Source organism: Dermacentor andersoni, chromosome 1 (genome assembly GCF_023375885.2).
Source record: "Dermacentor andersoni chromosome 1, qqDerAnde1_hic_scaffold, whole genome shotgun sequence".
NCBI lineage: Eukaryota > Metazoa > Arthropoda > Arachnida > Ixodida > Ixodidae > Dermacentor > Dermacentor andersoni.
The window spans coordinates 400,639,585-400,664,192 of NC_092814.1; the positions used below are offsets into that span (position 1 = coordinate 400,639,585).

Below are 24,608 nucleotides of genomic sequence, written 5' to 3' on the forward strand. Positions count from 1 at the left end.
GTATTTATTGACACTTACACACTCCTGTGCACTGTTTATGCATGTATTCAACATATCATATTATGCTGGGATCCTGCGCACAGTCGCACCGAGAGCAATACGCTCGCCGATAAAATCGCCACATTCAGCGCAGCAAATCATTTCAATTCTTCCGTAGCTGTTTCCTCAGACAGGTTTTAAGCATTTCATTCGGGGGAAATTAAGGTACTATTGACGCGCAAACCTCGAATAAGCTTTATCTAATTAAGCCGCAGTTAAGCACGTCCCCATCAATAATAGAATTACAAGAAAATTTATGTCCTCTTCTGTTGACTCAGGCTACAGCACACATACGGTACACACAAATTCTTGTGGACTGGTGATGAACCTACTACACATCATAGATGTGCTTAAAAGCTGACCGTCATGCATGCTCTTGTGGAGTGATGGGAAGCAGAAATCGAGTGGAAAAACCGCTGTCCATTAGCATATCGCACCGTATCTCATTGCACCCAGCAGAGTTTCTTGGAACAAAACCCATTATTCGACACCCAATCTGTTGTACATATTTTAAATCACATTCTTACACGGCACACTATCAGTCGAAAAGCTACATCGTACAAACCCTTACCAAAGGCTGCTGCTCCGTTAGCTACATCTAGTATATTGCGTTTCTCCAGGCCCTTGTATCCAAGGGCCCTAAAGAGTAGCGCTACTGTAATTTATTCTTAGCGTATCATCTTGGCGAAGTACATGTTTTATGTTCATATTACACCCCACAACTCAATGCCATTCTTTTACTATGTATATGGGTTACGCAGAATACCGGGACTGTTTCTAGGCCTCCCACAGCCACGCCACATCGACTTCCCGTAATTCATCACTTCATTGCCAACTAATTAACACCGACCTGGCGCTCTTTGGCCATACTTAACGCTTGCGCCACAAAACATCAAATCCATCATCATCATGTCTACAACTTGTAGATTGCGCCCGCATTCAGCAGCAAGTTTTTCATGCTACAGTCCCTATTGCCTTCCTGCCTATGCACCCACGGCGTGAGAGCATCCAAATGTTACAGGCTTTATGCGTTGGGCCCAAAGACAAAATGTGTCGATGGCTACCTACTGGAACCATTACATTTTGCTGGAAATTATTGGTAGTTGCGAGATATTAGGAAAAACTGCGGAGAGGTGAAGTAGTTGTCTTTCCAGATGTTTCTACGCTTGGGTTTTATTTGAGCAAGCATATGACAGTGATTGCTGACCGATCAGGCAGTGTCCTTGTTCGAGCTGATGCCATGGGAAGCGTGGTTCCCGCTGCCATGGCGCATCACCACGTCGGTGAGAAAGCGGGCCGTCTCTTTTTCTTCGTGCTCACTGCCTGTCAGCTTCGTCTCTGGCGAGAGGTCCATTGTCGAGAGCATGAAGGTGCACCTTCCCGAAGGCGTAGTTCCGCGCGTTGCAGCGGAGCGAGCGCTCCCAGTCATGGCAGGAACGAGGCGCCTCGGGCCGCGCAGAGCTGAGCCGGCAGGCTTGGCACCGCTGCAACTTTCCCCTCCAGTCACACTGCCTTCTGTCATCGTGACGGATGAGCCTTCATGACGTGCTGGCCGAGTACTGGTGGCCATGTTGGTCGTCGAGGCAGCGTACACTGGGCCGTCAACAGCGAACTCCGTGGGATTCTTAGCGCGATCCGCTGGCTGGTGGTTGCGCCTTTGCGGTTGACGCGGCAGGCCATAGTCGTCGTCAATAATGCGCCGGGCACGAGAAATACTTATGGCAGCTTCAATTCGGCTACACTTGACCTCAACAGACATGCAGCGGACTACAGCCCTCAGCGCGCGCACTTTCAGGCATGTCAGCGATAACAGCTCATTGAATTCGCCTATCTCTTGATCCAACTTCATCATGGTTCGTCGAAGCAAGACTACCTCACGCGAGTCGTCACACCAGAAGTCCTCCACAGCGGACTCGTTCCCTTCGAGCGAAGCACTGTCGATCTGACGTACGTATTCTCGCTCACCAGCTTGGCGCCTTCGCATTGCGTCAGCCGTAACGCGCCTGCGGTCGAGCATGTCACCCCGCATGGCCGGTGGCGACTGCAACGGACTAGCAGCCACGGGAATCGCCGAGAGGGCTTCACTGCTGCCTCCGTGGGGCCCACCCATGGTGATGCTGGCATCTCGAGGATATGCCATCCACACCGAAGGACACGGCGAGCAGTCGCCCGCCTCGGAGCTGTATGGCTTGTGATGATTATGGTGATGATGGACCTCTGTCATGGCTCGCACCCACTATGGGGCATAGGCCAAGGATCTGGCGGCAGGAGATAGCTACACGAAATTCTTATTTCAAAATGATGAAGGCTTCTCCGGGAGTTAGCCGCTGCGCGTAGCTCCATATGCAGACATGTCGTCGCCGTTACATTTGCGTCATCCGACCCACCATATTGTGCTATACATGACAGAAGCTCAGTTTTTTTTTTTTACACATAGTGGTACTTGACTGGTTTCGAAATTATGCAGGCCCTCGAGGTAGAATCTAGTTCACTGAAATTTAAGAAAGGACACAAGAGCGTTAGTAGAGTAGTTTCAAGTCGTACATGGTGAACGTATAATGGTTTCCAGCAAGTACGGACGCGAGCACAAGTAGAAACAGACAAGACAACGCTGGACTTACAACTGAAGTTTATTGTGAGAACATTCTACAAATCTCCGCCACGCATGCGCATACAACCAAGAACAGTAACAAGGTTTGTAGTCAATTATCAACAAAAGTTCTACATGTACACAAAAGCGTAGTCACACCCCTCCCACACAAAGGCAACAACACGTGGATTAACATGATAAATTTAGAAATTGCGGTGAAATTGGGGAGAGAACGCAGCAAACTGGGCAGAGAAATTGGCGAAGCGTTCCGCATGAAAACTTTGGGCGCGCATACATGTGTGAGTGAACCTTCGGTTCATATCAATGATAAAGAACTGCAATTTCTAAATTTATCATGTTAATCCGCGTGTTGTTGCCTTTGTGGGGGAGGGGTGTCACTACGCTTTTGTGTACGTGTAGAACTTTTCTTGACAATTGACTACAAACCTTGTTACTGTTCTTGGTTGTATGCGCATGCGCGGCGGAGATTTGTAGAATGTTTTCACAATAAACTTCAGTTGTAAGTCCAGTGTTTTCCTGTCTGTTTCTACTTCTTGTGCTCGCGTCCGTACTTGCTGGAAACCATTATACGTTCACAAGAGCGTTAGTTAGAACATCGGGCGTCCAGCTTTTTAATACGCTTTGTTTAGCTGCCATCCCATAGAAGCTGACAGTTAGGGGAAGGGCATGCTAAATTTTCTCATTCATCGTGGAGCTTTCTTGCGTTCATCTATGTGGTAGGACACTTCTGCTGCCTTCTCTAAATTATGCGTGAATGTTAATGCGCTCGCTTGCGAAAGAAAACACTTGGTGCGCTATTTTCCCTAATTCACAACTGAGACTACTAAAAATGCTTGTACCAGACACGCTTTTCAAGTGAGTAGCAAATTGGCAAATTTCAGTTTTTCATCCAGCTATCACCTCAATTACCACTGCAGAAGCAATCTCTAAGCGCCATCTCTTCAAAAGCAACTAATTTGCGTTGTGCGTAACTTCGTTTTCGTCCCCTGCAACATTAACTGTGGCGGCCTCCAAAACAGACGTACCGATTCTACTAATGTTAGAGTCTCTGTGCCACAGAAAACACCTCACAAATTCGCAATCGTAAATGCTGCCGTGACGGCAGAATATGTGACTGTGGGTGCAACATTCCCTTTACAGTCAGACGGATATCACGTTTTCTTGCTTTTCGTGGGTGGTTTATGTCTTTTTTTTTTTGCCGCTTGCCCCGCATTGATGCACTATTGCCACTGGGTCAAAGCAAGCCCATCTTAACACGTCGCAGACGACATACCGTTGCGTTATCCACATCGGCACTGGAGAAGACCGCACCTATAGTCGGATACAACTTTAGAAAAAAGGGGGCGTTTACTCCTCCAAGGCGGCTGCACACGACCATCCACCAATGAGCCCGCCCTCTGGGCCGACGTCATGTGCCGGACGGCCGGTGACCCCGCCGTCGGAGAAGATGGCCGCCCGGGCTTCGAACTGGGCGAAGTCGCGTCAGCTGTGTGCGTCAACGCCTCGTCACAATGAATTCCCAAACTCGTTGTGATTGTCTATCATGCCGGAAATATTACTGCGAGCTTACGATGCGGCATTTGTGCCGCGTGCATTTATTCTAAGCCGTGATCCGGCGAAGAAATATTGCAGCGAGCATCGCTGACGTTGCGCTACGCTTTGCCTGAAAACAGGATCCCACGGCGACCGCTGCAAACACACATCCTGCCTGTTTGTTCCATGTCTTTTTTATTTCGCTCCCGAGTGAAGTTACGGCGAGAACGTTTGCCAAAGTATGGTGCCTACTGTCAGCGGCGGGTGTGTTCGTGTACTGTGTCGCAGCGTTTTTCGTCGGACGGGTTGAAGTGAAGCAGCAAAACCATTCCCAGGAGAAATGAGAAAAGCGTGCGTGCATGAAACAAACCTACGAGCGTCTGCAACAGAAAATATTTGCAAAAGAAGCCTCCAACGCAAAGACTTGTCGCCGTCAACTCAGCGTGAACGATCGTTGTCAGCAGTGAAACAGCCGAGCGTCTAACGGCGGTGTCCGAGCATTGTGCAGCACCGTCGATTGATTGCTTTCCACCAGTGCTCGCCGCGTGCGCAAGTTGTAGAATGCGTGCTGTGGCACAGTCACGCATAAGTTGAGTTGCCACCGCTCGATATGGTTTCCCACAACATAGCTTCGCGCTGCTTTTCGATTCTCGTGATATGTTGCAATTAAAAATTTCCAAGACAGCTTTAAGAGAACGGTTAAAAAAAAACATATGAGAAGGTAGGCACAGCAGCTTGTCAACGCGCTCCTATAATACCTTTACCCGCGTCTGTTTGTAAATGTGTGTATGTTTTCTTGCGTTTGTCCATTTTTTTTATTTCCCAAATTTCTTTATATTTGAGATTTTCTTAGTTTTCGCTTTTCTGTGTTATTTTGTGCGTGCTTCCATGCGTGTTTGCGCTCACTCTTATTTCTGTCCTTTTATATTATATTAGCATTTGCTTTTGCTAGTTTTCTTTCAGCAATGTCATTACACATTTTCGTTAACCAATCTCATTCAAAGCACTAACTCCTGTACACGGCAGGGCTGGCGGCCTCTTCCATCTCATTAAAACCTGTCTCACTGGTCTACCTCGTCTTCTCAATCTGCCTACTCGCTGTGTTTTCTGTCCTTCCTTGTTGTGTTGTTGCTGCAATGTGATTAACCAACTTGCTCAAAACAAATTTTGATCGCCTATAAAAACGGAAAGGTTTAGAGATACATTTTCCTAAAAGCGTCATGTGGGTTGCACAGCAACTTTGCCTCTTACCTCTGTTCATGTTTATGTATCAGTGCATGTGGCAGCTCGCCAGAAGTCCACATGAAAGGCTGCATATTGCGAAACCACACCTTGCTATGCTGTTGCATTTTTCATGCATTCAGTCTTAGTAAACAGATGGTTTCGCTGCCCATCACATATGATGGTAAAAAGTTTCAACCCGAATAACATTGTGCAGTGAGGTGTCATTTCCTGTTTGACGCTTTCGTCGTTGCAAAGACATTTTTCAGTGAATGGAGCCCAGCAAAGCATTGCACTGAGAGCTTTTGCAACTTTCACCATTTATTACTTCACAAATGTCATTGTCTGAGCCTGGCCGTTGATCGCTATGCCAATGGCTTGTGAATTAAATAATTGCCTCGATAAAACACGTTCAACTTCACTCAGCATTTTTCAGTACAAACAACGCTAGCAGAGCTATTCAATGTGAATAATTGTGCTTACATTGGTGTTACTTGCCCGGTCAGATAGGCAAATACAACAATGGCAGCGGCATGACTGTGATTTGATGTGCAGACTGCAAATGGTGCCTTTCAAGCGTGCCCTCAACTACTGCTATTAATAGCTACCCGACTGGGTATTTTGGGCCTAACTAAGCTAATGATGTTTGATAATTGTTCTCTTATTCGCGTTACTTGCCTGGGTCAGGTAACCAACATAAACAATGCCACCACATGAATGTGTGTTTGCATGCAAGCTGCCAACAGTGGCTGTCATTTTTGCGTTGATTGCTGCAGTTTCAGTAACAGTGGGGACAGCTTGACTTTGCTTTGACGTGCAGACTGCTAATGGTGCCTTGCAAGCGTGCCCTCAACTACTGCTATTAATAGCTACTCGAATGAGTATTTTGGTACTAACTAAGCTAATTATGTTTGATAATTGTTCTCTTATTCGCATTACTTGCCTGGGCCAGGTAACCAACATAAACAATGCCACCACATGAATGTCTGTTTGCATGCAAGCTGCCAACAGTGGCTGTCATTTTTGCGTTGATTGCTGCAGTTTCACCAACAGTGGCGACAGCTTGACTGTGCTTTGACGTGCAGACTGCTAATGGTGCCTTTCAAGCGTGCCCTCGACTACGGCTATTAATAGTTACCCGAATGAGTATTTTGGGCCTCACTAAGCTAATGATATTTGATAATTGTTCTCTTATCCGTATTACTTGCCTGAGCCATATAACCAAAATAAAGAATGCAAGCATATGAATGCTTTTGCATCTAAACTGCTAAAAGTGGCGGTCAATTTCGAGTTGACTGCTGCTGTTTCACCTACAGTGGCTACGACATGGCTGCGCTTTGAAGTGCAGATGCTAAAGATGCCTTTCAAGCGTGCTCTGATGACTGTTATTTCATCACAAGGCCCGTCATGCTCGTAGGTGGCTGCCCAATAGAGTATTTTGGGCCTTCTGACATTGTCGTACAGCAGCCTGCACGCCAAAGCACAATAAGAGTGGCTGTCGATTTCACGTTGACTACTGGTTTTTCGTGTGAAGCTGGACAGTGGCTGCGCGAATGAGCATTTTGGGCCCCACATAGTTATTCAGGGTTAATAACTGTATTTGCATTCAGGTTTTCCAGCATTTCAGCACGTTTCCATGCCAATACTTATATTGAGCATGATCTGTGCAGGACGTTGCTTTTTCAGAATTGGGCTTCCATTAAAAGGAACATGTCGCCAAATGAACTGCTTATTTATTTGAGAGGTCACGGGAAAATGCTTGGCTGCTGTGCTTCTTAGCTGCTGTGCGTGACGTACACTATACCGCTTCAGTGATAAGAAATCCATTGTTGCGTGTGCCGAGGTATGTGTGGCCGGCAGGAGGTCTGGACCCCACTTCACGCAGAGTCAGAGACGAGGAGAGCTTTCTCCGCGAAGAATTCTTTATACAATGTCTACATGATGTCGTCGCTATGAGGAGAGAGACCAACAGAGCAGCAGCAAGCTGCTTAAATAACACCCCTCAGTCCCCAGATTCCCCAGACAGTCCCTAAGGACGAAACAAGGTCGAGAGAGAGAGGGTCCGAGCAGCCTCCGTGGTCCTAACGCCGCTCTCGATGGCCGGCGCTTCCTCGAACCGCGCTGCGGCGTCGGGCCGATCTGGCGGTCGGTCAGAATGGTGCGCCGGGGAAGTTTTATGGCCCGTATAGAAAAAGGGGAACGAACTGCAAGGCACGGGGTCCAAACATAGCCCTCCTTTGGAAACCGTCCCAAACACAGTGGGAGTCGTTCGTGGTGCGGGCGCCGCCGGACAAAAAAGGGGGGGTTGCATTGCTGCCGGCACGGGGAGGGGCCGAATAGTAGTCCGTGAACCGGTGGCCGCTTCCGTCATGGACGCCGTGCAGCTGCGAGGAAACCTGAGCTGTTCACGTAGTCATGTGCCCGAAGCAGGCACCATGCGGGGATGAATACTGCCTCCACGGTCGACACACCAAAGCACTGGCCTTCCGTCAGGCAAATCCCAGTGCACAAAGATATCACCATATACGCTTCGAGAACTCGTTAGTGATCTTCTCGACAGTCGGTATCTCGTTGCGGCGAAAGAAATCGTGCACACGACCCGGCGCGCACAACGTGCCATATTTCGTGCTACGTCTTCTTTTCTCCGCATTTCGTGGGCGCTTTCGCGAGGACGTCGACAGTTTGCCACCCGAAATATGCGAAGCTTTGACCTCCGTCCTCACCTTAAACACTGTGCTTTCGCTTACACCGAGCGTCTTGAGTTTGTAATGGTTGTGATAAATTCATTGTTTTATATAAGTACTTGTTCAATAGCAACTGATTCATTTGAAGCTCGGAACAGGTGTAGTAAATGTGCCGTGTACATATAAACAAGCGCAAAAGCCATGCACAGCTGCTCTTTCTACTTTTGTCACTTGCAATGAAGCTAAAGAGCCGACGACGGGCAGCGTTGTGGAAGGCACGGGGTTATATTTCTGTCGCGATCCGGCATGTGCTGTAGCACATGAGAGCTCTACTAAACCAGTCATCAAAATACAAAGTCCTTATTTATACCGCGAATCGCGCGTTTCAAAACCACGATTTTTTGAGCGGGATTATTTTAGTCGCGGAGGCAATCGGACATCGCGCTTGGGTCATCTGGGCGGGGCCTCCGCTTTTTTCTAAATTTGTATCCGACTATAGTTAACGCGTTTCTTTTCGCCGTGCTACCTGTACAACGTCTTGGTGGATGCGTTGACTTAAGTACTTATAACTGGTTACCCCCTATTGCGTTAAGCGCCATAAACTTTTCAATTCCTTTCTACCAAATAATGATGGGATTAACGCGAAGTTTGTTTACTTTTCTTTTTGTACCATCGTTATAGCCTGTATTGGTGTAGTGTCACAAGATTGCAACGAAGTAGTGTCCATAAATGCGAGCTGTTCCCGAAAAGAATGCAAAGAAACCGCATTTCTGGCTAAATGTCGGTTGACGCGAAGCAATACTGTATTCGTCGCTTAACTTATTGGCGACGATATGTGCACGGTTCCTATTTTCGTTTAAACCCAATTTCACTTCTGGGAACAATTTTTCACTTTTTTATTGCGTTATCCTCCAAAGGAACGTTATTGTTCGCCTGACTACGTGCTGTCCGCCACCATGCAGCTCCGCAGCTTTGACTTAGATGTTGCCGAATGTCCGTGGAAACAAACACGGCAATGAATCTACGTTACACGTTCGGGGCAAAACCATAGGCGAAATTACTGTAGATGGTAGCAATAAATTCAAAGGAACACGCTGCTAAGCAGCAGCGCCAAAGACACACCTCCTAGGTAAGTGTACCAGTAAAGCATGGAAGCACTATGTATATTTTGCAGGTGAGACTTTCACCCTGATGCTTCTGTTTATGAAACCTGTGGGGATTCGGGAATTCCCTGGCGCCATTGTGGGAGCGCATTCACCTGTTCTGCCGGCCCTACGCCTCACCCCTTTTTATTCCGAACCAGTTGTCAGCAGTGGCGCTCCACTCGCTAAGGTGCGCGGTGAGGGCGAGGTTAAGACGTCTTGAGGCGGCCCCTGGCGGCTACTCTCGCGGAGGTAGCATGTCTCTTGGCACTGCGCCGAGTACGTACATGCTCCCTGTCGGCCGCCGACGCCTTCGTGACTAGGACTTGAGCTCACGCACGGTGCCTTTGCCCGTGTGGGGAGCGCGTACCGCGTGTTGATCCTTTCCGGACGCTAAGCCGAAGAACGGGTGCCTAGTGCTTGCGCGTGGTCGTACCACGCCGAGCCGCACTTATCGGAGGCCCAAGCAGAAAGAGATTGCCCGAGTTCTCGCGAGTAGGCCCATTGGTTATCGCGAAAGCAAGTAGCATAACCGCCGGGACTTTTTCTAGCGGCGGGTCCCAGTTTGAGCCTGTGCGTTTGCAGCGACGTGCTATATAGGCGCCCCCTGACTGTATTCTTAGCCCAGGGGCAGGACCCCTTTGGTACACCGCCGCCCCGGGACCGAGCGTTTGTGCAGTTTCGGGTGTCGCCGGATACAATAAACGGTTTCCGATAACTCAGGTCAACACTCTGTTCTTGCGTGCGTCGCTCGGTAGCCCCTTGCGGCTTGAGCTCGCGCGCAGCGGCGCTAGAGGCTGACGCTTGACGCGCCCCTGTGGCTCGCTCAGCTCGAACCCGCGGTTGTCGGTACTCCTGTGAGACCCGAAGACCCCACAAACTTTGTACTTATTACTTGCCAGATTGTATCAGATTTTCAGTTTTCTTTAGCACCATGGTAAGTAGACCGCACTGCATTGGAGTAAACTACACATAACGACTGTAAACCCAGATGGCGACGATACCAGTATCGTATACTACTGGCATGCAGTCAACCTGAGCTCACGTTTAGAATTTATAAACGCCGCTTTTCTTTTTCGTGGGATTCATTTACTGTTATCGCTTCAGAAATTTGTGAACTTAAATATCATGCCGTGAGAGCTAGGAACACACTGTATCTTTCAGATATGTTATGACACGTGCAGTTTATCCTCCGACAATTTACACGCGGAAGCACCTCTTTTTTGCTTCTCTTAAATTTGTTTCTTTCTCTTTCATGTCGTGCTTCAATGTCTTCTGCGCTTCCCGGTTGTCTTTTTTCTTCCTTTGTTCATCCCAACTCTTCCCTTCTTTTTCTTTTCTCTATTTCTCCTTAATTTTTTTGTTTTTTCAACTTTCTTTCTTTCTTTCTGTTTTTTTTTCAAGAATGATTTTCTTTCGTACTCGGATAGTTTCATTAGTATTGCGACTGTTTTGTTTTTCTCTTCTGAGATTTCACATAAGAAAAAATGAGCGGAATTCCTATTGTATACCATGCTTTATTTCAACCAGTATAAAACATGGTTCATGGTGATCCTATGAGACAAGGTTCTTACCGGTAAAAATTATCTTCCAAGTCACATGTCTCTGCCATCTAAAGTCATTTTGGATCCTCGGCGCAATTTTTTGTAATTGTTGCAGCCTCAACATAAGGCTCATACCCTAAGGGGGAATCGACCATACTGGAGGTAATGAAAAGACTATAGGACAAAAGATGGAGCAGAAGAAACAACCAAGACGGGTTGAAATCCGGGCAGTTGGTACATAGTTGAAGGAAGAAACCAGTCACAAAACACATAGAACAAGAAGAGAGGTTCACACTACAACGACTGGACTATCAACTGAGCTTTATTTGAAACCGCGTAGTCCCAGCAAGGCCAGCAGAGCATGCGCAACCACAGCATCTCTAATCACAGATCATGAAAAGTCAAGTTATTGCATCTATCGTAACCAATCTAAAAATGCAAATTCTTTTTCATGATCTGTGAATAGTGATGCTGTGGTTGCCCATGCTCTGCTGGCCTTGCTGGGATTACGCCGTTTCTAATAATGCTCAGTTGACAGTCCAGTCGTTGTGGTGTGAACCTCTCTTCTTGCCCTTAGTATTTTGTGACTGGTGTTTTTCCTTCAACCAAGACGGGTGCAATCGAAGCAAAACAAAATTTTGATTGGGCTTATTCAGAAAAAAAAGAAAAGCCAATGAAGAGCACTATGGTATGTAGAACGTTGCTCTGCCTTCAAGACATGACACGTACCTACAATGGTATTCGAGACAGGAAGGCTATCTTCGGTGACGACTTCATTTAATTTCTGCATGGCTTTAGTAACGAAACTAAAAGCAACAGCGAAAGAAATAGCGCATAAAAGCACTTCTGCTGGGAATGTTATAAACTAATCACCAACATATAACGAAATTTTTGAGAATATATTTCAGCCTACAAACGGTAGGCTCTTTTCCGAAGGATATTTGTCAGCAGAAATGCAATTGAACACCGCCTGCCGAGCCAGGCATCGGATGAACAAAATTTTAGGTAGAAGCTCAGGTGCAACAATCATAAACCATTCCATTCTGTGATGGTAGATGACCAACGTAGTTGCTTAGCAGAAGACACAGAGGTGACATAGAATTCTGAACAAAGGTACGAACATATTTATTGTCCTGATCGGCGGTCATTGGGTCGATATGTATGCACACACATTCTCTTACCACCTCTGTTATCACCACATTCTGTATAAGACACATTCTGCATCTAACACATTCTATTCTGTGGAGCATAGTCACGAGCTCGCTTGAGCGGTTGCGACGAGGAACGGAAACGAGCCAGCTGTGGAAGAAAATGCTCGAGCCATTGCTGCTCATGATAGTTGATGATGCTGATGACGATAGTTTCATCTTGCCAATGAATTGCTCATACCCCCTTAAGCAATGAGCAGCAACGAAACCAGCTCGTGAAGGAAACGACGACGAACGCGTGAGCAGTGGGACGAGCGTGTTCGCGCGGCTGTTCACGGACGACGGAAATGCCCTAGCCATATGCAGCTTCGCTGTAATATTCAGATTCAGTGCCTAAGTTTGCATTGAATGGCGGAACTGCAAGCAATATTAGCGGTTTGGGGGCTCTGGTGCTCCTCGCAGCCAAAATATAGGGCGACCCCCGTTCTTGGGCTAATGGGAAACAAACGCGGCGTTTTCCTCGCAGTACAGATAGCGGAGGATGCATGTCAATTCACCTTGCAGGCACGAGGCGACGAGAAGTCGCAAGGCCACAAGCTGTGTGCATGTGCTGTGGAGTGTTGGGTTCGTGTGGTTACGTGTAGGAAGAACGCACGATAGCTAGCTTTCATGCTTTTGTTTGAGGAAAATGTTGTAGCATGCGACTCATCTTTCTTAGTCAACGTCAATGACAGAGAAGTTAGGGTCATAGGGCGGATGCAGTTCGTTCAACATGTCGCTGTCTGCAGACTCGTCAACGAAGTTGTTGGTCATCTCACCCGTGTCGTGACCAGCGCAGTGTGGCATTTCAGGAGTCAATGCAACCTTAGCCTCAGAACCTCGCAGTAGAGAGATTTTGGATGGTTTAGCCGTGGAGGTTGTGGCAGAATTCGGGCTGCCCGAGGTGGTGCTTACGTCGGACCTCATGGTGGCTGTCACGCAGCTGACTCCTTCTGTATCCGTGGATGGCCGCAGGCCCTTCACGTCGCTTGCATTCAGACCCATTGGCGAGATGCTGAGCCCTGTTTTGCACTTTTCCGAAGGTTCAGGAATTGCGGCAAGGTCAGGGTCGACAACAGACGGAAGGCGCCGCTTGCTGTGCAGTCAATCATGAAGTCCCCGAAGTTCTCATCGTTGTCCTCTGGATGATGTACGGACCTCAACGATTGAGGCAGGAATTGGGGAATCGAGCCTCTGTAACTGCGGCTGCTGAGCTCGAGAAGAAGTTGTACTGGTGGCATTTCAAAGCATCCGCCCACCATTGACGACCCTCGTTGTGCGCGTCGCTCGCAGCGCAACCGGTCCTGCCGCCTGAAGGCAGCGCGCGTCAACGGGTTGAACGGGCTGGTGACGCTCAGCTGCCCCCGTGTGAGCACTTCCACCCCCCACACTCTTCGGCGGATCAGCTTTCGTGATTCTAGTTCCATGCATTCGAACTTCCGCAGGTCTTGGGTCGTCATGAGGCCCGCGGCGTTCTCTGTGTCCATCAAGAGTCGGTTTAGCATCCGCGTTTGTCGTTGTAGCTCTGCTTCCAGCAGGCTTCTCGCTGCACGACTGTCGACTGATTGAAAGGCTGCGGACGCATTCAACACCTCTATCAAGGCTTCGGCTCGTTGATCTCAGAGGCAATGTAGCGTGTGCGATGAGTCACCCATGGACGTTCGCCTGGGTCTATATGGTGGAACCTCGAAGCCGCCCATGCTGCCGGATGAGTGGCTTCAGCACGACGCGTGGAACGCCCTCATTTGCCTCTTCTACCGCTTAGTCAGGTGGTTCTTGACACGTCCCAGTTATGTTCTAGCCTCGTGTAAGACTTGGTCCTGAAAATTGGGATTCTGGACAAATTTTTGCTGCTACGGAGACCCGCTATTTAAAAGAGGGGGGACTATCTGAGAGCGAGCTAGTCTGACATTTCATGCATGCTGTACTCAGTTCACCAAATTGTCCATTTTCGGAAATATTAAGTTCCATTGCTTCCAGTAGCAATATGACACATATTCGATGAAAAAAAATTCGGCCATGAATAGGTGCCTTTGCTTGTGTGTTGTGCCGGTATATGCGTGTATACTTGTATTATTTTCTCTGGCAACATTCGCCCAAGTGTCCTCCGTGATTACATGGTCACCAAAGCGAAGAGGCGTCACTGTCGCCTACTGCGTCATTGTAGCCCTGCTAAGCCTGAGGTTGTGGAATTGAATCCCGGCCGCGGCTGCATTTTGATGAGGGCGAAATGCAAAAAGCACGCTTGTACCGCGCATTGCTGGCATGTTAAGGAACCCCTGGTAGTCAAAATGCCCCTGGAGTCCCCCATTACGGCACACCTCATAATCATATAGTTGTGTTTGCGCCTAAAACCCCAGAATTGACAGTGCCATTAGGTGGCACGTACTGGGCGAGCGCCGGATGAAGAAAGAGGAGATCAGGGATCATGGTGCCTCGTCTATGTATTTCTATCGTCTTAGTTTAATGGGATGGTACAACGCTTTTGTTTATACCCCGTTGTGGGCACACGTCCTACGTTGAAGGGACTTCATCATTATCATCATAAACGAGATTACTGACTGAGATCCCACTAATATCATTGAAACATTCAGCACAATAAAGACTGACGGGCTATTTGACGATCCATGATTTGGGTGAAGCAGCGCACTTCGCAAGTAGTTCACACATACATGAATGATTAGGATATACACAGGCACTTAATGTGTATGTGCTGTGTATGTCCATCGTTCATGTTTGTGTTAACGCCTTCTTTCAAGTGCACTCCTTCTCCAACAGCAGACTAGCTCTGTCGTAGTCGTGCCTTGGCAGGCTCTGTCCTTGCTATTGTACTACTCTCTACATACTTCACTGTGGTTTCATTCAGGACGCCTGCAGTTGAGCAAGCCTTGTCTCACCCCATAATAACAACTTCGCTTGAGCATCAGCACCGCTTATATTCCTGGTATAGTGAATTTTTCAATACACGTAGAGCTTGAGTATCTCTCAACAAGTTACTCCAAGCCTGGCTAGCTGAGAATCTGTGCTAAAAAATAGAGCAGCGCAGGTTCAGCACTCGCTGGTCTGGCGGGCCCGTGACATCGTCATCGCCACTGGAGCCCTGGACTAATGGCCTCATCCCTTTAACCTTAGGATGCCAGTGAAGTTCTCTATCTCTCTCACCAAATTACCATGTCGAACTCCCTGTCTGAATGTTTAGTTGCATGTGTGAGGTCTGGTGCATTACATTCTATGCATTTTCTATAATGAGGACGAAACAATAGATCACGTCTTTTTGTCATGCCACTGCTTCACTACAAAAAGAACCTTGGAAATTCGCTTTCTCAAAGTTCGCCGGAACCTTTCCCCGGAAGGTATCATTTGTAGCTTCGACTTTCGTGTACTGCCACACGAATCTTCGCGCCGCCGTCCAGGACTTAAATATTTGCTTGCTCGGAACTTACCCGCTACGAGTGATTGGCCACGAAACCGGTGGTGAAAGGTAGGAGAGGAGAGAATACCTAAAAGGCAGGGTATCTGGTTAAATTTTCTTTATGATTACAGCGAAGCTGCTAGCCTTTAGTTGGGTGGCATTTTTCGGGTTCGCGTCCGTTAGCGGAAATGTGGGCCGATCCCGGTGGCAGTGCAGGCCAGGAGCAGTGGCCCGTACCCACGAAAGGCGGAGGCTTCAAGCAGTCAGCAAGGTGAAGTGAGCAGTGCGTATATCTTTTCGAATAAGGCATACAGAGCAGCCAACGTTTCCATAAAGAACATGCGCAAAAGGATCATCCGAAGCACATAATTGATGATAAGACGCTCCTGATAACAATGCGAAGCACGTAGCGCTCCCTGCATAGGTTTCCCGGTAATTATTGCAGTTGCGCAAACTGTAAACGGCTGGCTGCGACGTGGGGAATGACGTCCCTAGCATTTCATATATAATAAACCCAGCCTACCAACTCATTTCAATGTTGTAGCACCGCTATGGGCTACGGTGTGCCGTCAAGGTTACCATTACCACCATTACTGTAAAGCAATAAAGCATTGCATATACCCCTCAGCAGTTGCAGTGCCACTTTCTCAGGGCCGGCAGCGGGAGTCAAATATTTTTCTGATAGAAACCCGCAAGGTGGAGAAAAGTAAATAATAAAGGGAAAATCAGACATCCACCCATTCGTAGCAATTGCTACAAAGGAAACCCAAACGGGTTCCTCGAAAGAAAGGCTCAGAGTTGAAGACAAATTCGTCCTGGTCCGCGACTCGAACCCGGGACCACCGCCTTTCCGGGCCGGGCGGTGGTCCCAAACGGGAGCACCGCCCGTTTGGGTTTCCTTTGCAGCAATTGCTACGAACGGGTGGATGTCTGATTTTCCCTTTATTAATTACTTCTCTCCACCTTGCGGGTTTCCGCAGAAGTACTACGTCAAACACTTGCCTTTGCTTCGTGTTGTCGACAAATTCGACTTCGCCCTGCCATCTATCTGCTAGCCGCCTGGTTAGCTCAGATGGTAGAGCGGCTGCCCGGGAAAGGCGGTGGTTCCGGGTCGGAGTCCCAGACCAGGATGAATTTTTTTCAACTCTGAGCCTTTCTTTCGAGGAACCCGTTTGGGTTTCCTTTGTAGGAATTGCTACAAACGGGTGAATGCCTCATTTTCCCTTTATTAAAAATTAGTTTCTCCTTTTTCTCAAGCTTCCGAGCAAACTTAATTTTTACAGTCATTAGCTTTCTCCACACAACTCTTCGTCAATCTCCCGTAGTGGATATAAGCGACAAGCTGGATTAGTTGAGTTTTCGTAAGACAACAACGATTTTGGCTTTTTCTACTCTTGCTTTTCGTTGTTTTCCTGTTTAGGTTCCCTCTTTTCCTCGTTAATTTTGAGTGTTATGGCTTATTATGATGTCCAGAAACTCCCTCAGCAGAGCTTTTTTCCGTCGAACAGCATCTGGTCCCCCTCAGGGCCTGCGTTGGCGTATTTTTCTTCCTCGCAGCGACGTAACCAGCATCCATGTGGCGTTGGTTCCTTTGAATAAGGGCTCCATACGACCGCATAACCCCTACGCTACCCAGGAAACTCTTCACCCCGCTACATCTTTCACGTCTACACCAGTGATTGCCTTCATCCCTGCTAAACTTGCTTGCACTAAGCTTACGAAGACTGGTCTAACTCGGGGTTGAACTTTGGAGAAGTTAGCTGGGGCTGGCATGACTGCTGTTCATTGACGTAAATGAGTCGTGTACAATATCGTGGTTGGCCTAAGAGACGCATGTCTCTCGAACCAGTTGTGCCGCAATTCCAAGCTGACGCTAAAGCTTTGAGTCAGGCGCATTAATGGTAGGAGCCCGAGAAAGAAAAAGCGGAATAAGGCACCATTGAAGGTTTTATGTTAGTCGAGCTCAACGCAGCCAAAGCTCACAATGCTCATAGACGGTCGGACGTCAGGCAGCAAGACGCGCCGCCCAGAAAGGAACGCTGAGGCAACACTATGTACTTGTTCTCTATGAGGGTGTTCGTAGCACCCCCGTTCAGAATGCCCCGCATGCGCGTCGCTTTGCAAGTGCTGCCGTAAAAGAAAACATTTCGCAGAAGTTTGTCGTTCGAGCGAAGCTAAACCCAGCAAGCTCGCCAGTATCCTCCTGCGTACTGTCGCGCCACCTGAGAACGCTAAGTAGGTGGACATCACGGCGTACAGTTATAGTGCCCTTCTCAAGGTGTACTCGGGTGTGGAGGTCTCGGCGATCCCGGACAGCTTCCATACAGTGCCTCCCAAGCTCAACAAAGTGGACAGCCTGCTGACAGGTCATGGAGACCACCTGCTTCGTGTACTCGGATCGCAAGTTGCCCTACTCAACTGGCAAGGGAAAAGAAGCATCCAGCGACTGTCTCTGGTACAGCCCGTTTTTGTTCCTCTGCTGGTGTTTCCGGCGCTTCAAGCGCTTGAAATGGTCAGATTCCTTGGAGGAGTAGCTACTCCTCAGTCAAAGCACCATGCGAAACTGTTTAAGGGGCTAGGCATGCTGAAAGACTAGATTTAAGCCTGACGCCGTACCATTCTCGATCAGCGCTTATAAACGAGTCCCCATCCCATTCAAATTGTTGTCCGGCAAAAACTGGACAGGATGGAAGCTAAAGCATTCATTTGTCGGAGTGATAAAGCAACCTCTTGGTGTGCAGGATGTAGTTCCAAAACATTCAGGTGGTTACCGACATTGCGTAATCTGACTCTTTAGTGAAGTTCTACTCCGTGCGCGCCACATACTGCTAGCCATTGAGAAAGTCTTTGACTAGAAAGTTTTCACAAAGCTGGATACTACAGCCGGCTTTCACCAGGTCAAGCTCGCTCCATAGTCACAAGAGCTCACTCAGATTGTGACCCGTTTAGGCCGACAATTGGCATCACATCGGTCCCTGAATACTTCCAAAAACAAATGGCCAGGATTCTTGTTCTTGGTGCTCAAGTAGGCATCGCCAGTATGGCATCGCCAGTCTTTGGCGGTCACAAGGAAGAGAATGATGTCCGCTTGGAGTAAGACATTTCTCGCCTTTTCACTTCGGTGTATCCCATCAAAGTACCCTTCTCGGGAGTGATCGTCTCAGATGAGGGCATCACATTCGATCTGGCCAAACTGAAGGATATCAAAGCTCTCGAAGCGACAAAGAATATCGCAGAAGTTCGCAGAGTACTCGGAATGGTGAATCATCTAGCCAGATTGCTTGCCTATGTGTCCTAGATTACGACTGCCCTACGGCTTCTCCTGAGCCTGAAAACGGCGTTGTCGTGGCAACATGAACAAGAATAAGCATTTTGCAATATCAAATAACAGCTCCTTTTGGAGAGATGTATTGCAAAGTACCACCCCTCCTACGCTACCAAAATTTCGGCAGATGCCAGTTCTTCTTGACTAGGGGCTGTCCTGCTGCAAACGCAACACTCGGGGGTGTATCAACCAGTGGAGTTTTCTTCTTGCTCCATGACAGCCACCGAACAAAGTTACAGTCAGAGAAGGAAGCACTGGTGGTTACGTGGACAATGCGAAGAATTGAAGAATTTATTTGTGGCATCAGCTTTGATGCTGAAACGGGTCATCAACCACTTGTCATGCTGCTCAGCAAAATGGAACTCGACATGCTCCCGCTTCGTGTCCAAAGCGGGAGCATGTCTTAAGCTCATGCACTGCCAGTTCACCATGCAGTAAGTCCCCGGGAAACTTCTAGCAACTTCAGATGCTCTTTCAGGAATACCATCTAAGGCTTCTTGTCCTCTGTCCACGGTGAGAGTTTGCAACAGTAGTTGTTAACCACGCATCCTCAACCTTGCTGTTGAATTCCTCCGGCACCAAATGCCCAATACACAGATGGAGAGTGTACGTCTCATATCTGGCTCACCACACGTGGCCTCAGAAGTTACCATTGTACTTAACAAAGTATGCTGCCGTAGCTAATCAAATAACTGTCTGTGACGGCCGTCTCCTCAAAGACCCGTCCATTCTAGTTCTTGCTTCCTTGAGACTGGCACTCATGAATCTCCTGCATGAACGTCAACAAGGCGTAAACCGGCGCAAAGCGAGAACCAGAGGTTCTGTGTAGTGGGCGAGAATTAGCAATGTGCTTCTGCTAGTGTAAATCCTGCAGAGCCACAGATCTTCACATCTATACCGGGTCGACCATGGGAAGTTCTTGGTATGGATCTCTTCCACCTCGAAGCACAAACATTTTTGCTTGTTGTAGATCATTACTCTCGCATCCCCGAGGTTAATACGCTTCGATTATCGACTGCAGCTGTGGTCGTGCAAAAACTTAGGAACATATTTGTTCTACACGGTATCCCGTAGGTTGCGAAATCGAGCAATGGCCCACCATTTTTCTTTCATAAGATGACAAACTTTGACATGTCCTACGAATTTACACTCTTGACCAGCAGCGCACATTTTCCTCAGTTACATGGAGAGACAGAGAGGATAGTGAGGACAGTGAAGCAGCTGCTTGGCAAGGCGAACGACTTATATCTGTCATTAATAAGTTATAGAAATATACCAGAGGTGAATGGTTTCCGCCCCGCACACCTCCTCCATGGCAAGACAACTCAGAACTCGCGTCCCAAAGAGCGAAGAACTGCTGCTACCGGCTTGGCCTACGAGGACAAACAACGCATCTCCTCCCAAAATCTCGATAGACTTAGACGGGAAAGAAACTCCGCAAGTAGATGAGGTCGGAATTCTGCGCATGCTCATAAGCAAAACAGGAAACAACCACACGACTATAGCTAAACTAGACACGCACGCAAACCAAGTGGTAAGCATCATTAGAAGAATCTTGGCCAGAGGCAGAGTGCTAAAGGAGAAGAACAAGTTAGGGCTGGTTCAGGCCTTCATCTTTAGTAGGATCTGCTATTCAACCCCATTCCTTAACATCAAAAAAGTAAAAAGAAACAAGTTAGACGTCATAATAAGTAAATGCAGGAAACGGGCACTGGGACTACCAATCTCGACCTCAACTGAAGTACTAGAGGGAATGGGGGTGCATAACACATGGCAGGAGTTAGCGGCAGCGACGAGAACGGCCCAACTCGAACGCCTGAATCTAACCGAGACAGGACAAAAGATTCTAAGCTGGGTGGGGCTACAAGCGAACAGAGGAACGAAATGCCAGACGTTCCACATTGAGTCAAAAATTAGGAAAGCCCTCACGGTCGCACCGATACCTAAGAACATGCACCCACTATACGATCAGGAAAGACGCCAGCACAGAGCGAAACACTTGGCAACAAAGCTAAGCAGAGTGCCACCCGAGACGGTTGCCTTCACAGACGCCGCCCTTGGCGGAGACGGAACCTCCGTCTCAGTGGTAGTCGACGGGTCCGGAGCAGAACAGGGCGCGATATATACAAGCGGAGTAGACGCCATGGCAGCGCAGGGAGCAGCCATCGCCCTAGCGTGCGTTAGTACTGACGCGAGGGTGATCGTTAGCGACAGCATATCGGCAGCAAGGAATTTCTGCAAAGGCAAAATATAAGACTACGCGTACAGCATAATATCGAAAGGTAGCATAGACAGAGGGATCACCATAACCTGGGCCCCCGCTCACTCCAACATACCAGGAAACGAAGCCGCCAACGCCCTCGCCCGAGCGCTCATTATCCTCGGGGGACGGCAGCCTCAACCTAACTTTAAGGTCGAGACGCTCGTGACCTACCACGAGGTCACAGAGCACTACAGGTTAGGACGTCGGAAATATCCACTCCTGGATAGGTCCCTCACGTCCGCAGAGGCAGTCACCTGGCGCCGCCTGCAAGCCAAGAACCACATGTCTGCCCAGATGGAGATACCTCACGCAAGCGGGAAATCTGGAGGACCAATTCTGCAGATTCTGCGATAAAATAGGAACCCTAAGACATTTTCTATGGGAGTGCAGCTACTCCACAGGGTATAATTTATTCAAGGACGAAGAAGCATGGGAGACCGCGCTTCATAGCGAAGACCCGGCAGCACAGGCCAACATTGTCCGTCTGGCAGCCGAAGCGGCAAACCGCTTCGCCTATTAACACCTGCCCCTTAGGGTGACATCGGGCTCCCTGGGCGCCTGCGAGCGGTACCGGAGCTCCGGTGTCACCCATTACGGACAGCAAAAGTTTTCTCACTCACTCACTCACTGGCTTGACCTGCTAGAGACGCCGTAGGCGTCGTCAAGGGGCGCGGCGTATAATAAGTGAGCGCGTTTATAACCAAGTTCATCGCATTAAACCGTTGCCTTTATTAAAAGCTAAAGATCGAGCCTGGGTTCGTCCTGAGGGAGTCGAAACTACAGTGTTAAGCGAGGCCAGGCGACCTCGCAGTTATGTGGCATAGACTGATCAAAGAGCAATGCTGCAGCCTAACTGGAATCACCTGAGGGCATTTTCGTAGCAGATGGAGCCAGCATTACCCACAGGCTCAACACAGGGTGCGTCCTCACCTACAGGTGCTACTGCGGGCATCTAAGAAACTGCAGCGAGCAGAGAACCGGAATCTGTTCGTGACACCGAAGACACGGTGTGGCCGTCGCGTAGTTCTGCCTATGCGTTTCAAAGTCTCAAATGTTACTGCACCTGTTATTTTTTCTCAAAGTAAGGAGATCCAGTCGTTAATGTTTCTATAGCTATCTAATGGCGCCACCTGCGTTACCTCCTGTATTGCGGCGCACAAATAAACGTCACTTGCTATTGCGATGCCAGAGTGTACGGACGCGTTTCCGGTCAAAGTCTGGCCCTCATGCCACTCTCGATGCGCAGTGTCGCTACCGCCTCGACATTAACAACGCGACATCCTACACTTGTTACTTTTACTGGAGCTTCCTGCCCAACATAGCTCCATATGTGGGCCCTTGTATTCAGTGTAGAACCACTTGCCCCGCCTGTACTCAAATATCGCCACTGCTGGTGATTTGGCCGCAGCACTGGCGGGTGTGACTCGAGCCAACGTTGCTGCGAATGCGGTGAAGATCAGGATCATAGTCATTGTGCTTCCCGAGATGATCGATGCTGTCTCTATGGTAAAAACCACCCCACGGATGAATCGGATTGTTCTGTTCGGGCTTAAGAAATACAGGGGTTCGAAGTCACAGACGAACGACGTTGCTCTAGGAGCAAGGCTGTAAATATTGTTGAATAAAGAGAGAGAGAAAACATTTATGTGTAATAAGATGGGGTGGCTTCCTCGTAGGGTGGAAAGGACAATTCGTTATGCTGGAGTTGTATATACAGAATAAACCATCTGACTTTTTTTTTTCAAGTGCAAGTGCTTTATTTTTGTTCACACAATCAAGGTTATACAGATATCTGGACCGATAGCCAGGGAAGGCTAGCTTGCGGTCCAGTGACAAATTACGAAAGACAGGTCAGGCGCAGTTTTTAACAGCACAGTATTCCGGAACACGTCATGAGTTATACAGACAAGAAACATTCTGAAAATACTCGTACATAAAGAATTCAAGTAAGTTAGACATTCTGGTTATCAAGAGAAATGAATTTGCTACATTGCTTGAAATTACGTGCGGTTTAACTTCTAAGGGTAAAATATTCCAGATTTTTGTGCCACTGAATTCAATTAACCTTTCGCCGTATACATTGTAACATTTTGGTAAGCTCAGGTTACCTTTTAAAGCATGTCTTGTACTGCGAGTTGGAAATGAAAAGACGTTTCGAGGAATAGGAAAGTTAGTGCATAAAATATTATTAACTGAAATTGACATCTTATGATTCCATGGGGCATTAACGAATAACACATGTTGTGTTTGAAAAACATCACTAAATGTATCACTGGTATAATTTGAAGTGCTAATTATTTTCAAGGCCCTTTGCTGTAGTTTTTGTAAAGGTTGTAAGTATGCCATGTAAGTCACGCCCCGTGATTGCAAACAATAACTAATATTGCTATGGTAAAACGCATAGTAAAGGGATTTGAGTACTTCGTGGGGGAAATATTGCTTTGGTTTAATTAGGGAGTAACAACCATATGCGACCTTCTTGCATACATCATGAATATGTGCTTCCCAATGTATATGCTGGTCAAATATGACGCCCTGATATTTAAACGAATCAACTTCTTGGATGGGGCTTTTATTTAACGTGATATTTATTTGACTGGGGTCAACATTATTTCTCCTCGATCGAAAAACTACATATTTTGTCTTATTGCTATTTAAAGTCAATTTGTTTTCTCAGAACCATGAAGAAATTTTTGATAACTCGGACGTCGCATGCGTTTGCAGTGCAGAAAGTGTGTCTCCTGTGAATAATAAAGCTGTGTCATCTGCGTATATTAGAACTTTTGAGTTCCGAAGAGCATTAGGGAGGTCATTAATGTACAATGAGAATAACACAGGACCGAGCACTGAACCTTGTGGGACTCCGCTGGTGACTGTGCTGTATGTAGAATAATAATCACCCATTACTACGATTTGTTTCCCTGAGGATAAATAGCTGGAAAAAAATTTAGGGAGTCCTTTGTGACGCCATAACATTCAAGTTTTTGCAATAGTATAGAGTGAAAACGGTATCAAATGCTTTCTTTATATCCAAAAATATTCCTACAATTATTTTATTACGATGAAGTGCACAATTTATTAATTGCGAAATTGTTAGGACTGCTGTTGATGTCGATCTGGAGGTAACAAAACCATGCTGCTGTGGACAACTTACATTGTTTTCAGTTAGAAATTGCTTCCATCTCTTGGAAATTAGTTTTTCAAAAACAGGGTTTATCGCACTGAGAACAGAAATTGGCCTATAATTCTCTGGTTGGTTCGAATCTCCGGACTTTTATGCGGAAACGACTTTGGCTGTTTTTAATATATCTGGATACGAGCTGGAAGCTAACGCTAGAATAAGTACACTGCATATTGGACTGCAGAGAATGTCTATATTGCCTTTTAAAATCCTAGTGGATATACCATCATGACCAGCGGCTTTCTTTAGATGCAGTTGATTTATCGTTGATATAAGTTCATCATGAGTTATTTCTTCTAGCTGAAAGTCGTTGTCAACTATTCTAGGTAGGGCAGGTACGGGATTACAAGATAAAATCTGGTTAGCCAAATTCGTTCCTACGTTAGCAAAATAATAGTTAAAATCATTAGCTACTTGTGTCGACGGTTTATCATGTTGAATGCTCTGTGTTTTGCTTTTTCCTATA

General features: G+C 47.5%; 1 protein-coding gene across 5 annotated transcripts in view; it reads right to left on the reverse strand.

Annotated features, from left to right (window-relative positions):
• LOC129381795 (uncharacterized) overlaps positions 1 to 24,608 on the reverse strand; it is a 162,613-nt gene that overhangs the window by 86,398 nt on the left and 51,607 nt on the right. The window contains exon 2 of one of the 5 annotated variants that reach the window (XM_055064953.2): positions 1,187 to 2,530. The exons of the other annotated variants lie outside the window; for them this stretch is intronic. Coding sequence (XP_054920928.2) covers positions 1,250 to 2,263 — 1,014 coding nt within the window. The 5' untranslated portion in view covers positions 2,264 to 2,530 and the 3' untranslated portion in view covers positions 1,187 to 1,249. Of the gene's footprint in view, positions 1 to 1,186; positions 2,531 to 24,608 lie in introns of those variants that run through there. 5 annotated transcript variants of the gene reach the window in all.